This window comes from Mirounga angustirostris, unplaced genomic scaffold (genome assembly GCF_029215605.1).
Source record: "Mirounga angustirostris isolate CCGP_5_RB_7025 unplaced genomic scaffold, mMirAng1.0.hap1 SCAF_8, whole genome shotgun sequence".
Classification (NCBI taxonomy): Eukaryota; Metazoa; Chordata; class Mammalia; order Carnivora; family Phocidae; genus Mirounga; species Mirounga angustirostris.
Window position 1 is genome coordinate 41,862,303 of NW_026991716.1, and position 24,518 is coordinate 41,886,820.

At 41.9% G+C, this 24,518-nt stretch overlaps 1 protein-coding gene across 2 annotated transcripts; it reads left to right on the forward strand.

The window, feature by feature from the left end:
* Nucleotides 1-10,145: 10,145 nt before the first annotated feature.
* Nucleotides 10,146-23,075, forward strand: ENPP4 (ectonucleotide pyrophosphatase/phosphodiesterase 4). Of its 2 annotated transcripts, none has more exons than XM_045866973.3 (4): nucleotides 10,146-10,371; nucleotides 15,873-16,731; nucleotides 17,561-17,731; nucleotides 19,621-23,075. In XM_045866973.3, exons 2-4 carry the CDS (start codon nucleotides 15,906-15,908, stop codon nucleotides 19,983-19,985), a joined length of 1,362 nt encoding a protein of 453 aa, XP_045722929.1. In that variant the 5' UTR covers nucleotides 10,146-10,371; nucleotides 15,873-15,905; the 3' UTR covers nucleotides 19,986-23,075. The 2 variants fall into 2 exon arrangements, with proteins under 2 accessions (XP_045722929.1, XP_045722930.1); XM_045866974.3 differs by lacking the exon at nucleotides 10,146-10,371 and adding an exon at nucleotides 12,612-13,470.
* The last annotated feature ends 1,443 nt before the right edge of the window (nucleotides 23,076-24,518 follow it).

Genomic DNA, 24,518 nt, shown 5'->3' on the forward strand with positions numbered 1-24,518 from the left:
TTTTACAAAACTGCAGTTTTCAAAACATTTGAAACTACTGACAATTGTAGAAACAATATGAAGCAAGAGACTTTTAATTTAAGCAGAGAGGTAGCAAGTACGGGGAAGGGGACGCGGGAAGCTGGTGTGGAGGGTGATCGGGGCAGTGGGAATGGGGCCGAAATTCCAAAGCAGGCAGGAGCTCCAAGTTTCTGAGAAGTGGAGAGGCCAGTTCGTCAAGAGTGAGGTGTGTGACGCAGGGAGTTAGAGGGAAGTGAGGTCCAGAAACTATTCAGGGGTCAGGTGACATGGGACCAGACCAGCAACAGTAGGGAGCCTGGATTTATTCCGAATGTGATGAGAGATAATTTGTGCTGTGTGAGCAGATGAGCCTCAGGCAGTGATCTTCTAACTGAAAATTTGCATTCAGGTCCTGCGTGAGGACCAGAGAGTAAAGGGCAGGAAAAGAAGCAAGGAGCTCTGAAGGGGGGGGTAGCAGGGTCCAGGGAAGAGGAGGAGGTGACCTGAGGTTTTGCTGAAGGGGATAAGAAGCAAGTAGTGGGGCAGCTTTGCAGCAGGGGATGTCGGGAGTCAGGCTGTGGTGTTAGGAGACCGGGGGTTTCTTTAGCACAACGGCTAGTCACTCAGACAGGTAGGTGGTCTGTCAGCAGGAAGGTGGGTGATGTGGGCAAACAGTTGTGGGACACTTGCCAGCACGCAGGGCACACCTGCAAGCAGGTAAATCATACTGCAAGTGGACATGCCATCTTTAAGTAAGTGGTATTTTGGGCTGAATTGTGCATCCCCCCCACCCCCGCCTCCCCATTCCTATGCTGAAGTCCTAATTCCCAGTACCTCAGAATGTGACTGCCTTTGGAGAGAGGGCCTTTAAAGAGGTTACTAAGGTAAAATCCAATCTGACTGTGTCCTGATAAAAAGAGATTAGGATACAGACATGCATGGGGGAAGGTGGCCATCTACAAACCAAAGACGGAGGCCCTCAGGAAAAAAAACAACAACAACAACAAAACAGCCTAGCTGACACCTTGATCTTGGACCTCTAGCCTTCAGAACTGTGAGAATATGCATTCCTATTGTTTAAGCCACCCCAGTCGGTGGCACTTTGTTATGGCGGCCCTGGCATCCTAATCCAGGTGGACAACTTCTGTAAATCTCTGGGAGGTCCTGCAGGGTCCAAGTGCTACGTGTAAGTAGCTGAGGGAGGCTGCTGAGTCCAGGAGAGACCAAGGGGGGTTCATGAGTTTCTGGGGGGTGTCCTGCAAATTACCAGGTGGCCCTGGCCAAAATCTAGATGATAGCTAACCAGTTCATTGGCGCAAGAATAACAGGGTGCTGCAGATGAGTTACGTGGAAGGGAAACGAGTCCATAGGGGGCTTTGGTGAGCAGCTTGGTGACTCCATTGAATCCCTAGAGGCTGGCCCACAGCAGCTGACCCTGGAGGGCATCTGTGACTGTGGTTGAGAAGCTTGGGAGGGCGGCTGGAAACCATGATGCTGAGTGTCACTTGGGGAGTTCGGCCTGGGTGTTATGGGTGGGGTCAGTAATGATACCACTATCATCTAAAACAGCAATGAGAAGTCAGGACTCTACCAGGTCCTGGAAGAGGGGCCAGAAATCCACCTCCTCCTTCATTGAGGCAGTACCTGAGTGCAAAAGCTGACTTTCTTTTCTTACCAAATATTCGGCTTTCCTAAATTTTCTGCTACCCAATCTGTTTCTGTGTCTGCAGAATCTGTTAGGACCTGGCCTAGGCTGGGCAGGCAGGCTGGAGGACCCATCCAAACCTGATGCTTTCATCTAGCCCTATAATTTGTAACGATCTTTTTTTTTTTCTTTTTTAACTTTCAAGTTTTACTATAAAGAGTTACATTTATTAAAAGTTTCCATTCTGTTCAAATGATTTTACCTTCGTGAAGCACTAACACAAATTAATGTTAACCAATTTTGTACTCCTTCTGGAAAAGGGACTTCCAGGAGACAGAAGCAACCTTCTGTTTATCTCTGAAAAATATGCCCGTGACACAAGTATTTCTTTTATTTTTAATGGATCTCAGAAAGCATCACAATACCCAGGGCTCCTGTACCCTGAGCAAAGATATTTACATATGTCTAACAAAACCAGTTACATAACTGGCCCAGATGCCTTAGGTTAAGTAAGCCAGATTGCATTCATGGCAGGTCAGAAATGGAAAAAGGCCCAGCCAGTTTTGCTCATGGCAAAGAAGAGGGGAAAATGTATCTTCGGGAATGGATAGCGGCCTAAAAACAATCCAAGGCAGTTCAAAGCAAATCTAAAATTATCTTGGAAGTCTTGGGTACAATTATAAAAAGTTATGTTATTTTTTTACATCCTCTTCCATGATATACTTGTCTTGTTTTATGAGAGTGTGTGCCTCAGCATTTAAGAGAACTGGTCCCTGACCCTACTGGTCTGAGCTCTAGAGTAGAGCCATTACCAAAACCCCAGAGTGTGCAAGCAGCTGCAGAGACAATTTGGTGTTGATGATTAGTTTGTACCTTCACAGGTTAATTCCAGTGGCAAACCTCAAGGCTGGCCTGTGCACTGGTGAATTGGGCATCTTAGATCTGTGGGTTGTCAGAGTGAGAAGGAGTGGCAGCAGAAGCCATGTAATTCAGTCCCTAGAATCTGCCAGACCTGAGTTGTTTGGATTGTTGTTTTTTAAGATTTTATTTATTTATTTGAGAGAGAGCGTGCACACACACCACACACAGGAGTGGGGTGGGGGTACAGAGGGAGAGGGAGAAGCAAATTCCCCACTGAGCAGAGACCCCAATGCAGGGCTCCATCCCAGGAACCCGGGATCATGACCTGAGCCAAAGGCAGACACGTAACCGACTGAGCCACCCAGGTTGCCCCCAGACCTGAGCTTTAATACCCACTCTGCCACTCAGTAAGTAGCTCAGTGATCTGAGGCCAGTGTCTCTTAGCTAGTTGAGTCTCCAATTCCTCATCTGCAAAACCAGCCCTCCTACAGTACCAGCCTCTTTGTCAAATAAATGAGACAAAGCAGTACCAGCCTATTGTCAAACAAATGAGACAAAGCAAGTCAAGTACTCAGTGCAATGTCTGACACATGGTAGGTGTTAGCGCTTATTATCACTATGACCAGAAAAACGTTCCCCAACCTGAACAATGGTCAGCAGAAGTCGGAGCTCTGGGGGAATTTATGTAATGTCCAATGTAGTGGAACTTAAATTTTCTGGCCTTTGGGGCACATGATTATGCATATCCTGTTCGTGCATTCATGAGCTGCACGATTGCTTAAAGAGTAGACAAAATGGACTTCCCCAAAGGTCAGATGTGTAGTGGAGACAGCAGCTGGATGGGCATAGGGCAGAAGGGCTCCCTTCATCCACGGCCACTGCCTCCATAGCTGGGTCAGATCAGGGAGTCTTATGCAGTCAAGTTTCCTTCTTGTAGATAATATGGTTGAGAACAGGGGGACAAAATGATTCACGAGGCTCTTTTGGCACCAAGCTTCTGTTATCCTTCAAATATTTACCATTTCTACTTGTTTCAGATGGGCATAAATAATAAAGATATTTATAATCTCATGAAATAGGAAGATCAGAGGTAGGATAGCCTTTGGGACTGGTTGAATTAGCAGCTCAACGATGTCTCCATGTACTGGGTTCTTTCTAACTCTCCACTGGGGCTATTACAGACTTCGATTCCGGCTCCTCTAGTGGTAAACATAACAGTAGCAACAGGAACCGTATGATTTATTTTTCACTTCCACTGAGCAACAGAAATGACTTCTAGGTTTCTTTTCTCTGTCTCAGAAGTTTCCAGCAATCTTCACTTACTCTGACTAGAACTGTGCCCTATGCCCAAATCTAAACCAGCAAAGTGTGTGGAATTACCAGGGGATCAGTTGGGTCCAGATCTTGAGCTGAGATCTTTCCCAAACTCTGCATCTTTCTCAATGGGAATGAGGGGGAATAAGTGCAGTTAACTCTGCCACAAAGCATGCTCTAGATTCACTGGAGGAACTTAATGATAATAAAATAAAACATAACAGGCTCATAAATTCTTCATTTCCACAGTGATGTTTAGACATGTATATTGTTTCATTTAGTGGGCAAAATGATAACATTCATTTATAAATGTTCTTTCAGCTCAGCTTTTGAAAAAGAAATTTTATATAAATCCTAGAAACAGGGAGAAAGTCTAAACCCATTTTGTGTCACAGACTGAAATGAGCTAGGAGCAATAATCTAAACTCACCATTTACAAATGACTGTGGTGCCTCAGAGAGAACTGCCTTGGCTAAATTCACAAAAAGTAATTTCAATTAGAGTCATTGCCCCCATAGCCAATGTCAGGTTTGGAAGACTATGTTAGAAGCAGTTTTTTCTCCCCCTGCCCCATTTACTACAAGATTCAGCATTAGCATACAATACTTGAAGATTTTTACCCTCTAGACCAAAGACATAGCTCTTTATGTAGCTATTTCTTTTTTAAACTCCTAATTGGGATGCATAACTCATTGCCTGAAAGGATGGGTCAGACGTTAGAAATTACAGAAAAAAAGTTTCAGAGGAAAAGCCACACCCTGTCCAAAGAAAAACAATTCTAATCCACTGCTCAGTCTGATTAAATAACAAAACCGAAACTAGTGAATAGAATTTCAAATCACAAGAAGGGTATTTTAAGTTTCACTTTTTAATATATATTAGATGTTAATGCAAACACAGTACCAGTTTTATCTTTATTAAGGGGAGTGGAAAGGACAATGGAGGATCATCGTATTTCAGTGATTTTGAAAGTTTAAAACTCTCCAACCACCCCATTTTCTGCAAGATTACATTTTAATAATCTCAATCAAGTAAGATTGTAAACTATTTTTAAATGCACCTGTTAAATGTGATTCTGTATTATCCATCATGAACTAGTGTTAAACATTACTCACTCACTCTAAATGAATTTTTTCAAGTATTTCATAAAGTGGTGCAAGAAACAGTATAAGTTCTTTTGAGGCTTTCCTAGGTAGAAAGCAACGTACTCAGTTTTTTAAAAGACGCAAAAATGGGTAAGATTCAGTCCCTGCCTTCAAGGTAACTCTAATCTAGAAAGGTGAATGGAGAAGACATCTCTCTGTTGCTTTTGCCCACCCAGCATTCATTTCCTCTTCTCATGGTTCCTCCAAGAAACCACTTCTTTTTCAGTTTTAGTCTGTGGGAGTCATTTGGGGCTGACCACGTCTCCCCTCATCTCTAGCATGGAGGCCTAGGGTAACCAACTATCCCAGTTTGCCCTAAACTGAGGGATTTCCCTGGGGCATGGGACTTCTAATGATGAAACCAGAAGAGCCCCGGGCAAATTGGGATGAGTTGGTCACTCTTACTCTGACCAAAGCCTGGCCTATGAGAGCCAATTCCACTCCTCTGACCACAGGAATTGGTTCTGTGATGGGGACATGCCCCAGACCAGACCCAAAAGACTCAATCCTGAAACTTTTGTTGAAACAATTGAGAAAGAGTCAGTCTTTCAGCCCCCACTGCTAAATAGGTAGGCTATAAACCTGCCCCAGCTGCTGGTGATCATTGTTTTTACTGCAAATGGAAAGTCTACCTGGGAATAAAGCCAACACAGAGAACGCAGAGCCAAGAGATGGACTGTGATACCTGATGACTTTGGGCATTTGGATCCAAGTTTACCTGAAGCTCCATGGCTGGGCTTTTCCAGTCACATGATTCAATACAGTCTTCCATGCTTAAACTAGTTTTAATTGAGTTGCTATCACTTAGGTCTACAGAGGGGGATCAGAGAAGCAGATATTTGCTTACATTACCATTGAGTAAAGTAAATGCTATAAGGGAAGCCCAAAGAGGGAGAGGTGAAATCCTGCAGAGCTTACATTCAGCTGCCGGAATCTGGAAATGGTGGAGGATGAGCTGGGTTTTGACTGGTTCTCACAGGTTAGATGGTGAAGTAGTTTTCTATGGCTGCTGTAACAAATCACTACAAATGTTTTATCTTATGGTTCTGGAAGTCAGAAGTCTAGAATAGGTTGGCAGGGCTTTGATCCTTCTGGAAACTCTTAGGAAGAATCCATTTAGGGAAATGGATTTTCCAGCTTCTTGAGGCCAAGTACATTCCTTGACTTATGGCCCCATTCTATCTCTTCACAGCCAGCAGTGTAGCATCTTCTAATCTCTCTGACTCTGACTCTTCTGTCCCATTTTCTTCCTTGTAAGGAACCTTCCGATTACCATTAAGTTAGGCCCACCCAGGTAATCCAGGACATTATTTCCCCATCTCAAGATCCTTACGTTAATCACACCTGCAAGGTTCCTTTTACGATGTAGGTAACAAAGTCACATATTCTGGGCGTTAGGATGTTGAGATCTTCAGGAAATTGTTACTATCTGTTTTTCACTTTCCAAAATGTCCTGGTTTGGATGATGAAGTATATGGTCACCCTACTTAAGTGCCATTATCCTCAGTATCTATTGACTATTTCCAGGTAGGAGCTCTGTGTTAGGCCCTAGGGAAAAACAAGAGACAGAGGCAAATTTTCTGTGTTCATATTGTTTACTACCTAGTTTTAGAGTCCAAAGATGTTTGTAAAATGATAAGGTAGCACAAAAATTAATTGGTCAGGTAGGCAGCAACATAAATGCTAAGCAAGAGAAACAGAAGAAAATAGGGCTTCCGATAATCAGAGCTATAGGAAGAGAGATATCTCTGCAGCCTGGGTAAGCAGGTGGGATGGACTGGTTGGCTACTGGACCTTCAAATGTGGTCAGGCTTGTGGAGGTAGACAGGCAAGAGGGTACACTGAACCTAGGTCACTTGTTGTGTATCAGTAGGGATGGAGGAAAATGTCATTGTCTGGTGCTTCATTTCCATATTTCATTGAATACAAAATACTGTGTTAGGAAGCCCTATTATTTGATATGTCACTAAGAGAAATTGTAGCCAATCCGCTGTAAGATCATTCTGATTTCAGAGATGTTAAAATATAGGGGGAAATGTATACATTTTAATCAATGAGATAACACCTTTTCTCAGATGTGAAGACTTTCGCTAAAGTGGCACATCTCTGGACTTACGTAGGTTTAATTACTGTACATCCTCTTATTATTTGGTGTTTCTAATCATTTGATCTCAAACTATGGAACTACAAAACAATGTATGTAGAATTTAATAAATATTCCTCTTAACAGTGTGATTTAAAGAATTCTCTTTACTCATACATAAATCCTCTCTAGGGTTCTTCTTAGAATTTCCAGAATGAGTATAACTCCTTTAGGATATTTAAGAAGCTGAATATTTTAATTGGGTTAAGTCCAGATAGAGTAATATATTAGTTAACTAACGCATTTGCATTCATTAGTTTACTGTTTCCCAAACTTGCCAAATCACAAAATCACCTGTGACTTTTGTTAAAAATGTCCTAAGTCCCTCTCCTGTAGACTTGGACCCAGTCAATCTTGTGTGGCATCTGAGAACTCTATTTTTCACAAACACTGGATGTCTCATGATGAGACATGTTTGGAAAATACTGGGTTAGGTGGTAGTTAGTAACCTGCTATCCTGATGTGTTACACAGTGAGTGCAGCTAACAGGACACCAAGGGGACACTTGGATCTAGGAAAAGGTTATTGTGTGAGATGTGGGGACTTTCTACACTAAATATAGAATAACTTCAAATTGGCAAGGAGCAATTTGAGGTCAATAAATGCTTACAGTGGGGATGGAGGTCTAGGATAATAATTGAACTTGGGATGGTTTGGTGCTTTACAGCCTACAAAGTGCTTCTACATAAAGGGTCTCTTTGGCTTTCACATCTAGGTAGTAAGCAGGTATATCTTTTATACCTGTGTTACTTGTAAATCACAGAGGTTAAGGTGCTTGTCTGAGATTCTACGGGAATATCAAAGCTGAACTCTAATCCCTGATCTGACCCAGCTATGGAGGCAGTGGCCGTGGATGAAGGGAGCCCTTCTGCCCTATGCCCATCCAGCTGCTGTCTCCACTACACATCTGACCTTTGGGGAAGTCCATTTTGTCTACTCTTTAAGCAATCGTGCAGCTCATGAATGAATGAACAGGATATGCATAATCATGTGCCCCAAAGGCCAGAAAATTTAAGTTCCACTACATTGGACATTACATAAATTCCCCCAGAACTCTGACTTCTCCTTCTCGTTCTGACAACCCACAGATCTAAGATGCCCAATTCACCAGTGCACAGGCCAGTCTTGAGGTTTGCCACTGGAATTAACCTGTGAAGATACAAACTAATCATCAACAGAATACAGCAGGCCCAAATTGTCTCTGCAGCTGCTTGCAGACTCTGGAGTCCCAGCTGATGTGGGAAACAAAGGCAAAAGAAAAATTATTAAATTTCCATACTACCTACAGCCCATTGACAAGTCCTTGAAACAGGCAGAGTGACATCCCTCTAGGGACTCAACTGCCTCAATGTTAATACTTTGCTAAGGGTGAAAGGCAATCCTAGCCTGAAACCCCCCCACCCCTCAGGATCCTGTAAGTCTACTTTAAGGTATAAAAATTCCTTTGGAAACTTCCTTTATCTCTAAACCCACCAAGATTCATTTTGGCAATCATCACCCCAAGCACATGGCCCACCAATATACATCTGAAGGGTCTCATGACTAAGGTTTTATTAGATGGTAAAAAATGACCTTTTCCCAACAATAGCTAGCCCCATCAAGGTCCTAGAAACCTTGCTTCCAAAATTCCTTAGAGACTTCCGCTATCCCTAACCCCCTCCCAACCTGAAAGCATATAATGGGCCCTTCTTCACGACCCCATTGCAGCTCTTTCTGCCCAGGGGTCCTGTCCCCTTGCTTTAATAAAATCACCTTTTTGCACCAAAGACGTCTCAAGAATTCTTTCTTGGCCATGGGCTTGGAACCCTAACGTTGTTTTTCCTACATCACCAGCCATGCCTATACTTTAAAGCTCACAGCCAAGATGCAGAACTTAGACCTTGATTTCTTTTTTTTTTTTAAGATTTAATTTTTAAGTGATCTCTGTACCCAACGTGGGGCTCAAACTCACAACCCTAAGATCAAGAGTCACATGATCCACCGACTGAGCCAGCCAGGTGCCCCATACAACTTGATTTCTAAGGTCCATTATCGCAGGTTACTAATCCAGGTACCGGGTTTACATCCAGTAAATCCTCAACACCTGAAAATATTAACATGACTAATATTCTTAATTCATTTATTCGCATGTTTTTAAGCAACTGCTGGAGCTACACTATTGAATATGAAAGAAAATATCCCCTTGGAGTTTGCATTTTAAAGTGAGGGGAGGCACGAACCCAGAGCACCTTAAAAGTTCCATTAAATTCAATAAACATTTAGTAAGTTCCTTTTCGACGCCAGGTCCTGTATTTGGCACTGCAAATCCAAAGAGAAAAAAGATACCATCCACTCTTTACCAAGTATGCCTGGGTAACGCGTTAACAAATACATCTACTTCATTTGGTAATTTCTCTTCCTACTAGTAACTTTAAAGATACATTCTTCCTTTCCCTTTCCTTTAAGTTTCCAATTAAAGGCAGGAGCACAATCCCATATGCAGCTGTCAAAAGACGTGCCCATTTCTCAGCTGGTTCCCTACTGCAAGGATTGTTTCTGTGTTTCTTGTGACCTTACCTGTAAACTGCCTACTACTCAACTTTGGGTGTAGAGGTGCTCACTTTTCCAGTGAAACAGGTACTTTGGGTAGAATCACGTCGCATTTACCTCAGGTCACTGGAACTAGCTGAAACCGCTCTAGACTTGTGCTGCGCCCTGGTGCAACCAAAGTCGTTTTTTGCCTGAGGCCACCAACGTCGCCAGGTGCCTATTAAGGAGCAGCGAACTGCGCTTGGCAATAGCCAGGGGCCTTTCCGGGACTCGCTGGGTTTCAGGTCTCCTGAAGGGCACCCAGCCCTAGGATGAAGGGAGAGGGGCGTGGTGGAAGATAGGAACGGACCTCCTCCAGCTCCAATGCTACCCCACCAAAACAGCTGTCCCCAGGTGGTCCCCGACTCTAACCAATCGCAAAGGGCATTACATTTAACGCGGCTCCGGCAGCCAATCCGAGCACTCGTCTCAGCCTCCGCCGCCCGCCGGGCTCCAGCCGGCTGGCAGCAGGTTCCGCAGTCGCGCGCCGGGCGGCTGCGCACAGCCCAGAGTGCCCCCAACAAAGCGGTTCTCGCGGAGGTTGGGGCTGTTATCCGCGGCGGGGGCGCCCGCTATTGCGCAGGCGCCTCAGGAAGATCCCTGCCTCGCGCGTGTCCTTTCGGGTCTGCCTCCCCCTCGGGGCCCACGGGCGCGGGGTTCCGCCAGTGCTGAGTTCCGCGCGCCGGCGGCAGCGGGTGAGTGTGAGCCTCGCGCGGCCGGCCTTCCGGAGGGAGATGCCACCCCCTCCTCGGCCGCCTGGGGCTGACACTAGAGGTCGTGAGAAACACCCCCCACCCCTCCCCCAGCCCCTGGGGCGCCGGCGGGTCGCCCGCGAAAGGGTCGCGGAGGCGCCGGGAGAAGGCTGGGCTGGGAGAGGCGGAGGGCGGTTGTGGGGGCAGGAAAGAGCAGTTGGCAGGTGGTTTGGGGTGGGGGGAGGCCGTGCCGTGAAGGGTGGGGAGGGCAGTGGGCTGACAGCCGCGGAGGAGCGGAGGTGGGCGGGGGTGACAGCGAGGGGAGGCGGGCGGCGGGGTGGGCTCTTTGCGTCTGTCTGAATATGAGATCAGAGTTCCTGGCAATTACATAATCAAATTTAAGAACTAATTTCCTAGAGAACCGAACAGCAAAGATAACGTTTGAGTGCTTTTTGTAGGCTGGACACCGTGTTAAGCCCTTGACAAACAGTGCTTCCTTTTCTCGGTGTAGCAACCCTGTGAGATAATAGGGTCGCATTATACAGATGAGGGAATTCAGGCTCGGAGAAGTGAAGAGGCGTTCCACATTGTACAGCTGGTGACAGGCAGATTCAGGTTTATACTAGGGCTGACTCCAGAGTGGTTTTCCCAACCACCAGGCGATCTGCTGGACCTAAGCCTGAAAACTTGCTCGGTGTTAGAGGAAGTCAGGGGCTCGTTTTAATGTCATGGTTTTCTTTTCTTTCTTCCTTTTTTCCCCCAGAGGTTGTTCCAGGCTATTTTAAGGAAATTAAGCTCACTTGAAAGCAAAGAGGAGATATTTTATGTATTTTAGCTTAGCTACAAAATATAATTCGGGAGAAATTTTGATGAAAACACAAGAAGTACCTGAGGGGTTATATTTTACTATGTAGAAGGTAAGATAGTTTTGAAGATACTAGAAAATTTTATGTGTGCTTGAAAATGGGAGAATTATTTAGAATCCCAGAATTTTTAGGACTGAGAAAGTCTTCTAGAGAGTAGTTTTTGTTTTCCTTAGAACAATAAGAAAATAATAATCTAGAGGAAATCACCAAAGTTTCCCATGTCCACAGACAATGCTATTTTATTTTAAAGCTGTATAAAAGTTTCATTATAAATATTTGTGAAGTCTTTAGGGCTTTTGTATTACAAAGCAGATGGCGAGCTAATGGTGACAGATATCTTTCACCATTTCCTGTAACTGCTGTACTCTCCCAACTTCACTTGGGCTAAGAATGCCAGTGGGAATTGCCTGACATGCATTCCATCCAGGTAAAAAAAGTCATCCCAGTCGCGGTAGAGCATGTTTTGTCCCCTGCATTGAAGATGACTACCTACTACTTCTGGTGGCTGTTGGGATATTTGGGTGTAGTCCAGATGCTTTTTTTTTTTTTTGTCTCTTCCCTCCTCTATTTTTTTTTTTTTTTTTTTTTTGGTTTGAAAAATTACAGAATTTTCCTCAAAGTTTAGTCATATAACAATTAGTGATTTTACTTCCTTGAAAACTACTTGAGAACTTTTCACTGGTATTTTGTTTATCGATTAACATGCCCTGTTAGGGGCGCCTGGGTGGCTCAGATGGTTAAGCGTCTGCCTTCGGCTCAGGTCATGATCCCAGGGTCCTGGGATCGAGTCCCGTGTCGGGCTCCCTGCTCTGCGGGAAGCCTGCTTCTCCCTCTCCCACTCCCCCTGCTTGTGTTCCCTCTCTCACTGCCTCTCTCTGTCAAATAAAAATAAATAAATAAAATAACCTAAAAGAGTGTTTGGGCAAGACTTCATGTGCAGGAGGTAACTTCAGGATGTTTGGGAGCACAAACTACTACTGAAGAGCTGTTAAAGGTCACCTATAAGTCACTCAGATAAATGCCTATTATCTTTTACACGTCTTTGTAATACATTTGAGGCAGATGGTGATGGTGAAATATGGTAAAGGAAAGCACCGTTGGCAATGATTTCTGTAACTATTTCACAGTAGTGTGCATGTGGGTTCGGCCTGGATACTGCAGGGGTTTGACTGCCGGGCTGAAGTGTTTGTATAGGCAGGGGGACTCTATGAACATTTTTTTCAAGAGGAGTGTTATGAACAGAGCTCCACCCAGGAAGATTAAGTTGGGAGCAGATATTAGGTGAGAAAGGGGAGGGTGAATAAGGTGGGAAGGTCAGTTAAGAGACAGAAGCGCTCCCACAGGAGGTATGGCAGCAGCTGTGGTAGAGATGGAAAGAATGGGGAGCTGTTCAAAAGGCAGGTTCCTGGCTTCTCCTCTAGCCTGACTGAGTCAGAATTTCCTAGGTGTAAAGACTGGGCCGCTGCACTTGTAACCAGCTCCCTCGGTGATTTTTCTGTCTACTGTGCTGTGGTAGATGATATGCAAATAGAATCGACGAGGCTGGCATGGATGGTTTGCTCAGGGCAGCTCTGGTGTGAGAGAATGGGGAAGCTGTTTTAAAGGCTGGGGAACGAAGGAAAGGAGAAAGATTTGGAGGTGCAGAGAATGCATTCAGTTTGACATACCTTGCGGGCTTACCTTGCCCGCAGAATAGTTTGTGCGGTGGAATTGGTGGGGAAGGTAAACTGGTTGCTGAGGAGGGAAAGATCCAGGGCAGTACATTAAGACAGTTTGTGGTGCGTCTGGGTGGCTCAGTCGGTTAAGCGGCTGCCTTCAGCTCAGGTCATGATCCCGGGGTCCTGAGATCGAGCCCCGCCTCGGGCTCCCTGCTCTGTGGGGAGCCTGCTTCTCCCTCTCCCTCTGCCTGCCGCTCCCCCTGCTTGTGCTCTGTCTCTATCTCTCTGTCAAATAAATAAATAAAATCTTTAAAAAAAAGACTGTACAAAATAGATTTATGGTATCTTTAAGATACGGTACCACCGATCTGCTGTTTCAGTCGACTCTTACTGGAAACAAATATTTGTATATGGGAAGGTAGCTATACTCAGAGAGAAAAGAGGGAAGCCGCTCAGTCCAAGCTTTCCTGGAGACCAGCGTGGCCTCCACACAAGTTCTCCCGTTGCTGGAGCCCGGGGCAGTAGCCTGCATACTGCTGTCATGTGACTGAACTCACACTGACCCACTGAGGGAGGAGGTGAGTTGTGCATGAACACTAGGTCGGGGGCACCAAATACTGAATGAGAAGAGAAATGCTGCTCTCTGTCCTGATTCTTGAGAGTTGATATTGCGGCGCCATGCTGGGACCGTGTCTGTACAGCATGTCTCCTCTACCAAACAGCACTGTTACTGTTCTCTTTGGAGAGCTGATTTGGTTTTGTTATTCCGTCCTGTTTTGGGTTTCATGGATGGCATCAGCAACAGATCATGCATGCACCACACTCAGAAGGCAGCCCGTCTCAGGTTAAAATGGTAGACTTTTCAGACCCAAAGACCCTCACAGACAAAATTCTGTGCCGATTTGAGGTTCCTAGTTCTGAGACAGTCTTCCCAATTTGAGGTTCCTAGTTCTGAGACGGTCCCAGCTTCAGTCAGCAGATGTTTGAATGACTGCGCACACACAGGTCATCTTGCTGGTATGTTTGAAGGAAAGAAAGTCTCTGCCTTCAAGTAATTGTGGTTAAGTTGGGAGAAAGAAGAACACACAATAAATGGCTCCTGAACTTAATCATCATGTCAGTTAGCTTGTGGCTGCTTCTGCCTGGGACCTCGAGGTGCAAACCCCCCGCGGCCATACCTTGGGACTTCTTACTCTGAAATAGTGAATTCACTCACCTCACTCTGACTACAGCCTCACATCCTTGCAACTTCCCTCAGAACCTCTGTACTTCATGATCTGTATCAGTTTGAGCTTAGATGCTGCAGTTCAGATTTTAGTCACTCCCTAGTCAGGATCTTGAACTGCCTTTGTTATACTTCAGTTTCTCACAGTCTCAAGTGCAGGCACGATCAGCTGCCTATTTTGTTCAGGCCTGTGCCAGGGCCTCTGAATTGCTAGAGAAATCTAGTCAACAGTGTCACTAAAAATTCAGCTTTGACCACCCGTCCTACTGTTGCCCTGTACTCTCTCCCATTCTCCATGTTGGCCATGTCAGACATTCTCTGTTGCTCAAACCCTCGAACCTTTTACCATCCTACTCTCTCTCAATAATTGCCCCTACCTTTTGCAGCACAGAGAGTACAGCTCCCTTCATCTCCAACCCTCAGACCTGTTGGCTTACCTAGCTTTAGCTCCTTCTCTCCTATTACAGTGGAAGACATATCCTGTCCAACTAAAGTGAATCATCCTACCTAAATCACCTATCCTGTTTTCTGAAGGACCAAAGATGATAGAGACTGAAGGCAGGGAGATTTATTATGGGAAAGATGTTTTTATAATCAGTGAAATAATGCAAAATCAGAGCTCTAAACCTGGGGTATTAGGTAAACTAGTATGTCCCTGATAGTAAAGAGGAAGTTTAAGGGATATGGTGAAGTTCATTTCAACAGCTGTTGGATTGCTTCAGAAGTCACTGTGGCAGCCAAGTCCCTATAGGCTTTGTCTGTTTGTCAACCTCCTGTAAATACTGGGAATGTATAGATTAAGGTGAGATCTTTTTCTTAGGTAATATTTATTTCTTACCCCCCTTTTTCATGCCAGTATCTTCAACAGGAGCTGGTGGTGAGTCAGCATGGTAGAATTTCCACCACCTATTTCTGTGGCTTAAAAAGAACATAGGTTACCAGTCGTTAAACTAGAAAAATAATCTCCCTCTCTGGAGCCTCTGAAGGCCTGGAAGGTTCATTTTTCTTTCTTCATCTGTTCTTATTAAGTTTTTTTAAAGATTTTCTTTTTAAGGGGCGCCTGGGTGGCTCAGTCGTTAAGCGTCTGCCTTCGGCTCAGGTCATGATCCCAGGGTCCTGGGATCGAGCCCCGCATCGGGCTCCCTGCTCGGCGGGAAGCCTGCTTCTCCCTCTCCCACTCCCCCTGCTTGTGTTCCCTCTCTCACTGTCTCTCTCTCTCTCTGTCAAAATAAATAAATAAAATCTTTAAAAAAAAAAAAAAAAGATTTTCTTTTTAAGTAATCTCTACACCCAACATGGGTGCGAACTTACACCCTGAGATCAAGAGTTGCTTGTGCACTGACAGAACCAGGCTGGCACCCCTGTTCTTATTAAGTCTTTAGAATAACTTCTGCTACTACAGAAAAGCAAGGCAACAAACAGGAGTATTTCTGTGGCGTATAAGAATGGCCCATACCCCCTTCAGAGCATGAAGGATGGGGCAGGACATGTATAAATAGGAAATTGGACAAGTAAAGACAATTTTTGTTTTTTTCAATTTTAGCTTTATTCAGTTATCTTTCAGTAAATGACCTTACTTAATTTTAAGTTGATATAAAGCTGGCATATAAAAAGTTTATAAATTTTGCTTCTCTTCTCCTGATGGCTAAACTTCTGAAACTTAGGGGCACCTGGGTGGCTCAGTCGTTGAACTTCTGAAACTTAATCCAAATCACAACAGCACTACCACTTATAAACTGTGTTTTTATATTTTAGGAACCCTGATTGCTCTCCTTCAACATATTCATTATGAAGTTGTTAGTAATACTTCTATTTTCTGGACTTATAACTGGTTATAGAGGTGACTCTTCCCGTAACCTGCCACCCAAGTTACTACTGGTATCCTTTGATGGTTTCAGAGCTGACTATCTACAGAACTATGAATTTCCTCATCTCCAGAATTTTATCAAAGAAGGAGTCCTGGTAGAGCATGTTAAAAATGTCTTTATCACAAAAACATTTCCAAACCACTACAGTATTGTGACAGGCTTGTATGAAGAAAGCCATGGCATCGTGGCTAATTCCATGTATGATGTAATCACAAAGAAACATTTTTCTGACTTTGATGACAAGGATCCTTTTTGGTGGAATGAGGCAGTACCTATTTGGGTGACCAATCAGCTTCAGGAAAACAGATCAAGTGCCGCTGCTATGTGGCCTGGAACAGACGTACCCATTCACAATACCACACCTTCCTATTTTATGAATTACAGCTCTTCAGTGTCATTTGAGGAGAGACTAAATAATATTACCATGTGGCTGATGAATTCGAACCCACCAGTTACCTTTGCAACACTCTATTGGGAAGAACCAGATGCAGGTGGCCACAAATATGGACCCGAAGATAAAGAAAACATGTACAGAGTGTTGAAAGAAGTAGATGACCTTATTGGTGAGCTAGTCCACAAACTCAAGGTGCTAGGACTGTGGGAGAATCTCAATGTGATCATTACAAGTGACCATGGGATGACCCAGTGCTCAAAGGACAAACTGATAAACTTGGATCTCTGCATTGATCATTCAAGCTACACTCTTATAGATTTGACTCCAGTTGCTGCTATACTTCCCAAAATAAGTAAGTAACCTTTTAGCTGAGGGATATTTGAAGGGAGCAATTGAATGAGGTGGGAGGGTTTTGTAAAAGAATACAGCTCTGGTTTTTTGTAGTGCAGTACCATATATTCTTACTCGGAATGGGATTAAATGTTTTCCCCCTTAAGTAACAAGTCTTTAAGCAGTTAGCCTAAGGTTCATGTTCAAAGAGATTACTTCCTTGCTTTTTGGTATATTTCTTAATTATTCACACTAATGGAAAAAGGAAATTTTTATCCTTAAAAAACATCTTGGATTTTTGTGTGAGATGTACTGTTCATCTATTGATCTTAGAATTAGTAGTTAGCGGGCACCTGGGTGGCTCAGTCGTTGGGCGTCTGCCTTCGGCTCAGGTCATGATCCCGGGGGTCCTGGGATCGAGCCCCACATGGGGCTCCCTGCTCGGCGGGAAGCCTGCTTCTCCTTCTCCCACTCCCCCTGCTTGTGTTCCTGTTCTCGCTGTCTCTCTCTGTCATATAAATAAATAAAATCTTAAAAAAAAAAAAAAAAAAAAAAAGAATTAGTAGTTAGCAGCAATATGTAATTAGTTTATATTTACTTAGGAAGCTACACATGAAAATGTCCCCTTTTGTATAAAAGTCCACCAGAGAGAATCACAAAATGAAAAAGAGACATGTGAATGCTTGGAAAGGAAGGGGTGTGTGTGTGTGTGTGTGTGTGTGTGTGTGTGTGTGTGTCCGTCCGTCCAACAGTGTCACATAATTTGTTTCCAGTTATTCTAGTTAGAAGTATTTTTTTCCCTTATCAGCCAATCATGACTTTTTTCCTTTACTGTTTCCTTTTTCTTCCAGATACAACAGAGGTTTATCACAAACTGAAAGTCTGTAACCCTCACATGAATGTTTATCTCAAAGAAGACATTCCTGCCAGATTTCATTACCAACATAATGATCGAATTCAGCCTATTATTTTGGTTGCTGATGAAGGCTGGACAATTGTGTTAAATAAATCATTACCAAAATGTAAGTATTTAGGATATTTCTGTTGTATTCTGGGGATAAATCACACATTGTGACACTGTTCTGTTAACAGTGTACTTTGATTTAGAGATATTAACACTGTCTAATCAGTTCACTTTTTGACTGGATTAATTCTCAGGTTTTCATTCAATAGCAATTTTTAAGCACAGTTTACCCTTAGATGAGGAGGGTGGGTGACCTTAAGGACAAAGGTATAGTTTTACTTTCTTACCCACACTGCAGTTACTGTCAGCAACTTTTCAAGGTTGGTTCTCTTGATTTGTAGAAAATGAGAGAGAAGTAAAGAAAATAAAAGGGGAGAGACTTGATAGTTCAAATGCTTTTTAAAATTTTGTATGTGTTAAAAAGCATTGTCCAGGTAACCCAGGTCTTTCCCCAGTGATGAAATCATTTACCTGAGTGCTAGCTATTTGGAACACTGGGCAAAAACCGGAACAGGTGTATCAAAACCTCTCCTAGAGCTGAGGAGATATAGAGGGGGGAGTTACAGATTCCCCCCGAACCAAAGCTTATTTATCCATATGTTAAATTCAATTTGAGTACTTTAAAAAAAAAAACAAAAAACTGATTTTATAGTCTGTAGCAGGAGTCAGAACACTTTTTCTGTAAAAGGCCAGATAGTAAATATGTTAGGCTTTATAGGCCGGCTGGTTTCTGTCTCACTCAGTTCTGCCTTGTAGTGGAAAAGCAGCAGTGGACATTATGTAAACAAACTGTTGTGGGGGTGTTGAAATGAAACTTTGTTTACAAAAACAGGTAGAGGGCTGAATTTGGCCCGGGTCTATAGTGTGCAGATCCCTGATCTATAGCAAATAAGAAGCTTCAGACAAGGATAAGACTAAAGGTTAATGGAATGTATATGTTATTTATACTTATATACTCACTGTTGAAAACTTAGAAAACACAGAAAAGTTTAGAAAAGAGAAAAAAATCAATACAGAGGTACGGAGTTCCCCCCTTCTAAACTTTTTTCTATTACATATACAGTATGTTTTTACATTACTGAAATTATAAAGTCTATATAAAGTTATATATTCTGTTAATTATGTTGATCACATTCATTATTTCTATTATGAAATATTTCAGACATGAAATTAAGGGATAATATGGCACAAACTGATACACTCACCACTCAGTCACTTGCACTTCATATGAAAGCAGGAGCTTATCAATGCAACAGGCGTACCCTAAAAGGGAATATTTGCCAAAATAAAGCTAAAAACTGAGGATCTGGTGTTGGGGTTCTGTCTGGGACTGTCATGTTTTTCTGTGAGTTCAATTTGGAGTTAGAAGTTGGTGAAGTGGTCAGACTTCACATCGAATACAAGAACCCCTTCAGTAACATTCTCACTTGGCCCTCCAGAGGTCGAGGGGTTCGTTCGCTATCAGTAAACCAGTAGTATATAATATAATCCTGTTTCTTATCATAGGAGCAATTGATGCTGCAGATGCACTTCTTCCCCATTCACTGGTTTTACTCACTTCTGCTCTTCCCAGTTACTCAGGACCCTCAGCCCAGCCACTCGCTTCTAGGCACTAGTGCTCTTTGCATGCACACAGTGCTAGAAGTTGATGGGTGAAATGAGTGGGGCTGGCACTGACAGACAGGTGCATCAGGTTGAGAAATAGTTTTAAAGCCTCGGGTCATGACCGCTTGGAAGAGGGGTCTATGTGTGAAATAGGGGACGTGGCTGAGTTGAACAAAACAGAAAATTTTCTTTCTGGCCCCCATCTGGTCCAGCTAATCAGAATTTTAATGGATGGAAATTACACTGGCAAGAATCAGTATATTTACACTAGAAGAAGTTATTTTGTAATAGAAAGAGCAGTCTTTCTTTTAGGAACTAACATAATTTTGTTCTTTTTTTCAGTAGGTGACCATGGTTATGATAATTCTTTGTCTAGTATGCATCCGTTTCTAGCTGCCCACGGTCCAGCATTCCACAAAGGCTACAAACACAGCACAATTAACAGTGTGGATATTTATCCAATGATGTGCCACATCCTGGGATTAAAACCACATCCCAATAATGGAACCTTTGGTCATACTAAGTGTTTGTTAGTTGACCAGTGGTGCATTAATCTCCCGGAAGCCATTGGAATTGTTATCGGTGCGCTCTTGGTCTTAACCACGCTAACATGCCTCATTATAATCATGCAGAATAGACTGTCTGTACCCCGTCCATTTTCCCGACTTCAGCTGCAAGAAGACGATGATGATCCTTTAATTGAGTAACATGTGCTGGAGTTTATAAAGTATCTTTGATTAGTCACAATACCAAGGGTACACTCAAGAAATGGTGTTCTAACGATGAAAAATATACCTTGAAAGACAAAGAACTTAGACCAAGTATGCTAGAATTATTATGTTTTTCCTTGTGCTTTGTTTTGGTGCATCAGCTAATACAAAAAACCCTGACCATAAAATTGCTAGTAAATCATTAGTTAACACCAACTATTTCTCTAACTGGAAACTTTTTTTATGAAAAATATTGCCTCTGCCTTTTTTTTTTTTTTTTTGCAATGAGGATTTGACACATTTTTAAATAAAAATATATCAAAATTTAGTAGGCATGCTTTTCTAATAGATTTTTATATTTGTAACTGAAACAACAGAAATCTTTATGCACTTAGTGGATTTTGTGTATTAGGAAGGAAAAGTTTTCTATATTTTTATATTTAATAACTTTTAATAGAGTTTGTATCCCAGGTAAACCTGTGACGTAGGAAGACCTCTGTGATGGTTAATAAAATTGGTTAACCAGGCAAAACAGATCTAGCATATAAAGAAATTATTTTAAGAAAAGCTATTATAAAAAACACAACAAAGACCATGTGATACAAAGCTTGAGTCTTCACCATTGTGTCTTTGTTAAGATTCATAAGCTATTGAAGTCAGGAAAGATATCTTTTGAAGATTGTTGCTAATAAGAAATTAAGAAAATGGAAAGAATTGCTTTTCTCTGTGCTTAATGCCATTGTGGAAGTTATTCGTGTGTGTGTGTGCGTGTGCATGCACGTGCATGCGTGTGTGCATAAGTGTGTTTGCATGTATGAATGTGTAGACTTCCTGTGACTGATTGAGGCGGTCAGCGCGGCTGGTCTGGTCAGAGTGGCTGGTCTGTGGGCTGACTTCCACATTCCCACGGAATGTGGCTCTCAGCAAAGGGTATATTTGCACTTCATATTTGTTTACTTTCTTATGGCTCGCAAGCTAAAGTCATAACTTAAGAAAGTTCCTTAGTTTTTGTTACCGTGTTTTACTTTCTCATGTTGCTTATTGTAGCCAGAGATATCCAAGTGCTGTAAAAAAAAAAAAAAAAAATTATGACCTGAATACGAATCTGGCTTCAGTTGGGTCAGAACGAGGAAGAGAGATTTTGGTATCTACCTTTGGGACGTCTATGCCTTACTTTTTAGGCAATAAGTATTTAAATTTAAAGTGGAATTTGGTATCTTGGCATCTTTGCCACTCTTCCTGTGTTAAGTGGCAGAATAAACTCTAAGCGCTGTTAACATTCTGTAGCCTGAGTGCTGTCCGTGCTGTTTCTCCAGTGTTTGGTTCACAGAAGTAATTACCCTGCTCTGATTTTTTTTAACATACATGTTCAGAGCTAAGGATTTGTTGTGAAGAACTGCCATCCTACCTTTGCTAGGTGGTACTTTCTAATAATCAGAAGTAATATGCAGAAACTGACTTGTGGCAGACAAGATTGTAACTGTTAAAGGAAAAATGGGCTTCAGGAACCATCCAACAGGACCTGACGCAAGCAATTAATAGTGTGATATTTAAAGTTTTGACAGTATAAAATAAACTAGGTAACTGTTTTACAGATAAAAAAATTATCTACAATAAATATGCAACCCAGTTAAGTGTTGATTATCTGTGATGGTAAAGAACAATGGTGCCAATCATCAGACATAGAATTCATCCTATTTGGTCACTGCTCATTTTGTGATCCGAGGATTTGATACCTATTGTTTTGGGGGTTCTTGAGAAGCATTTCTACAACCTGTATAAATAGTTCATGCTATTGGTCGTAAGTTGACTGTATTAAGAATAGCATAGTATATAAATGAAATAAAAACCGTAGGGTTAATTTTGCTTTTTGACAAATTTTATTTCATTATTTTCCTCACATAAAAGTTACCCTAGAGGTTGTTTTTCTGAACAAAATAATAGAAAAATTTCTTTCTGTCTCAATTTCCATTTTAAAAAAAAAAGGACAGTCACATTTAACACAGTGGACACTTTTTGAACTATCTAAAATAGTAGCAGGATATTTTATACTAGTTCAGTAGAGCTTGGTCCTTGCAGTGCTGTTTTAGTTATTACATTAGTTTGATTGGTGGTTATGAGTTTCAGAAATCTATATGTAGCATCTAGCCTGTGATTGGATTTCATATGGGATGGAATGGGAGGGATATCCTGTTAATGTCTTAACCCTTTGAACAAGACATTTACCTATTTGTCTTGTCTTTCATTCCATTCTCAAAATATTAACTTTAATTAAAAATTGTAAATTTTTTTGTATATATGCTGATGGGAGAAAATAGTATTTATTTAATCAAAGAGACATTTATATGTTATTAGTTTGAACTTTATGTTAATTCATTTGTATCTTTACAAAATTATCACTGTTAAAGCCAGTGAGTACCCTGAGTACACTGAGAAAATCCTTTAGTGAAGCCAGCTTTTTACACTGAGATTTTGGTATGTATTTTGTTAAATAATTGGCTAATATCCTGACATGTTTTCTAGGTGATGGAAAGTATTTGGCTCCAGGAAACATTTAACTGTTTATGACAATGATAGTCAAAGGTAATAGGAAAACTTACTGAGTGGTTTTTGTTAGTTCGGTGAGTGAATTCAGAGTAAGTGCATTTACTTATAAAGGGCAGTTCTGCTGTTATTAATGTGCAGGTTCTTCTGGTAAACAGCAATAGAATTCTAATATAAATTATTTCAGTGCTGTGTACTATAGGTTTTGTGTTATTGTTTTATTAAGCTTGGTATAAGAATTTAAAGATAAATTCTTGGAACATTAAAAGATTAAAAATGCCTTCGCATTGTTCTTGGGAGTCTCCCTCTCTTGTCCGTATCTGGTAAGCTTTAAGGATGATGGCATTTAATTCCTTTTATTTGGAGAGTTTTACGTCGTTGTGAATACATAAAGTTATAAATGAAGGACAAAGATGGAAAGTATGTATTTTATTGTCACTTCTTAAAATAGTGTGTAAATAAAATGATATGAGTATGCTTTAAAGAAATCTGTATGTATTGCCTTAAGTTGAAGTAAAATATATTTTGACTATAATGTCTGAATTCATAGTTAATGATTTTGCTTATGATTAAAACATTTTATGTGAATAAAATCTACCAAAATACTTTTACTGTAATTATTAAATATAGAATGCAATTTTAATTGATTTTTTGTCACCCTGCAAAATACACTTACTGTGATAGATGTTGACATGACCCAATAATACTTCAAGAATCCATGTAGGCATTCATTACAGATTTTTTAAAAACCAGGATCAAGTATAAAACATTTAACCAAATTTTTAAGACCATGTATAAATATACAATTTAGCATGAGGACATCATTGCAAAGAAAGCCAAGATAAATTTTGCAGAGCTTCCATAACTATAATTTATTGGTGTACAGTAGAAGGGAAGAAGTTTGGAAAAAGCAGGTTACAAAACTCTAGAGGTGAGGGAGGATTATAGCATTTAAACTGTGTTTTATAAATAGCCATACTAACTGAGTATAGATTCAACAAAATAGAGCAGTGTGATAAATTCATTTCCTATTTCATACTCAGTGAACACTGTTAGGAACTGTGGGAGAAAACAGAAAAGGTACTTTCTTTACTCTGAAGAGAGCTCTGCAGCATCTCAGAAGTGGTAAAACTTTATACCAACAAATTATGTCTACTCGTGGTTTGACTCTTGCTGCTGAAATCCTTGGGTACGGAGCCATTTTCCAGGCCATGTGGTTCTGAAGTTTCCCCAACCTCCTGCTTCCTTGCTACCTGTACTTGGGTATCATTACAATCCTCCTCCCTTCCCCCAACACACACACACACACACACACACACACACACACACACACTGCTTCAGAGAACATGTGAGAATCCACATGAACCTGTTGGGTCCTGTTGAGTTAGGTTGCAGAAGACTGGTTTGCTTTTTGGCATAAACCCTTTGGATTTTCATTTTTAATTGTTCTGTAAACATTCTCTTTACTTGAATGGTTTAGTTAGCATTTCTCAAGAATAATAGATATTAAGGCAAAATATCGCCCACAAACATGCTGATCATAATACGTGTGTGTGTGTATATATATATGTATTTCTGTATCCTAATGGATGGATGTGTGTGTGTGTGCAGATGGTGGTTGGTGTTGAAACTGCTCAGTTCTGTGACTCCTGTCTCATGGCCACATGACCTGGCAAAGGCAGAGTTTTACCCAAAAATCAAGCAAAACTGCCAGGCAGGCCTCCAGTTTTTCCACATATCTTCTACCTCCTTGACTGCAGAAACCTGATTTCCGCCATCAATAAACATCTAGTGAGCTCCTCCATTGACCGCGCTAGAAGGGTGGTTTACAGATGTCTCCAGGTTAGACTGCCCTCCTGTGGTGAAGATCTGAATCCGCATGCTTTTCTTCTCTGCCTTGCTTACTTCACTTTCATAGGCTGGGGTGGTGGAAAGGATCAATAGAAATTAACCCCAAAGCAAATCCAGACAACCCCACTATACAAA

Excerpts from the sequence above, each read along its gene's own strand:
- ENPP4 (XM_045866973.3), top strand. The coding sequence starts at position 15,906 with ATGAAGTTGTTAGTAATACTTCTATTTTCTGGACTTATAACTGGTTAT. Across the intron at positions 16,732-17,560 it reads TGCTATACTTCCCAAAATAA|ATACAACAGAGGTTTATCAC; the intron begins GTAAGTAACCTT and ends TTTTTCTTCCAG. Across the intron at positions 17,732-19,620 it reads AAATAAATCATTACCAAAAT|TAGGTGACCATGGTTATGAT; the intron begins GTAAGTATTTAG and ends TCTTTTTTTCAG.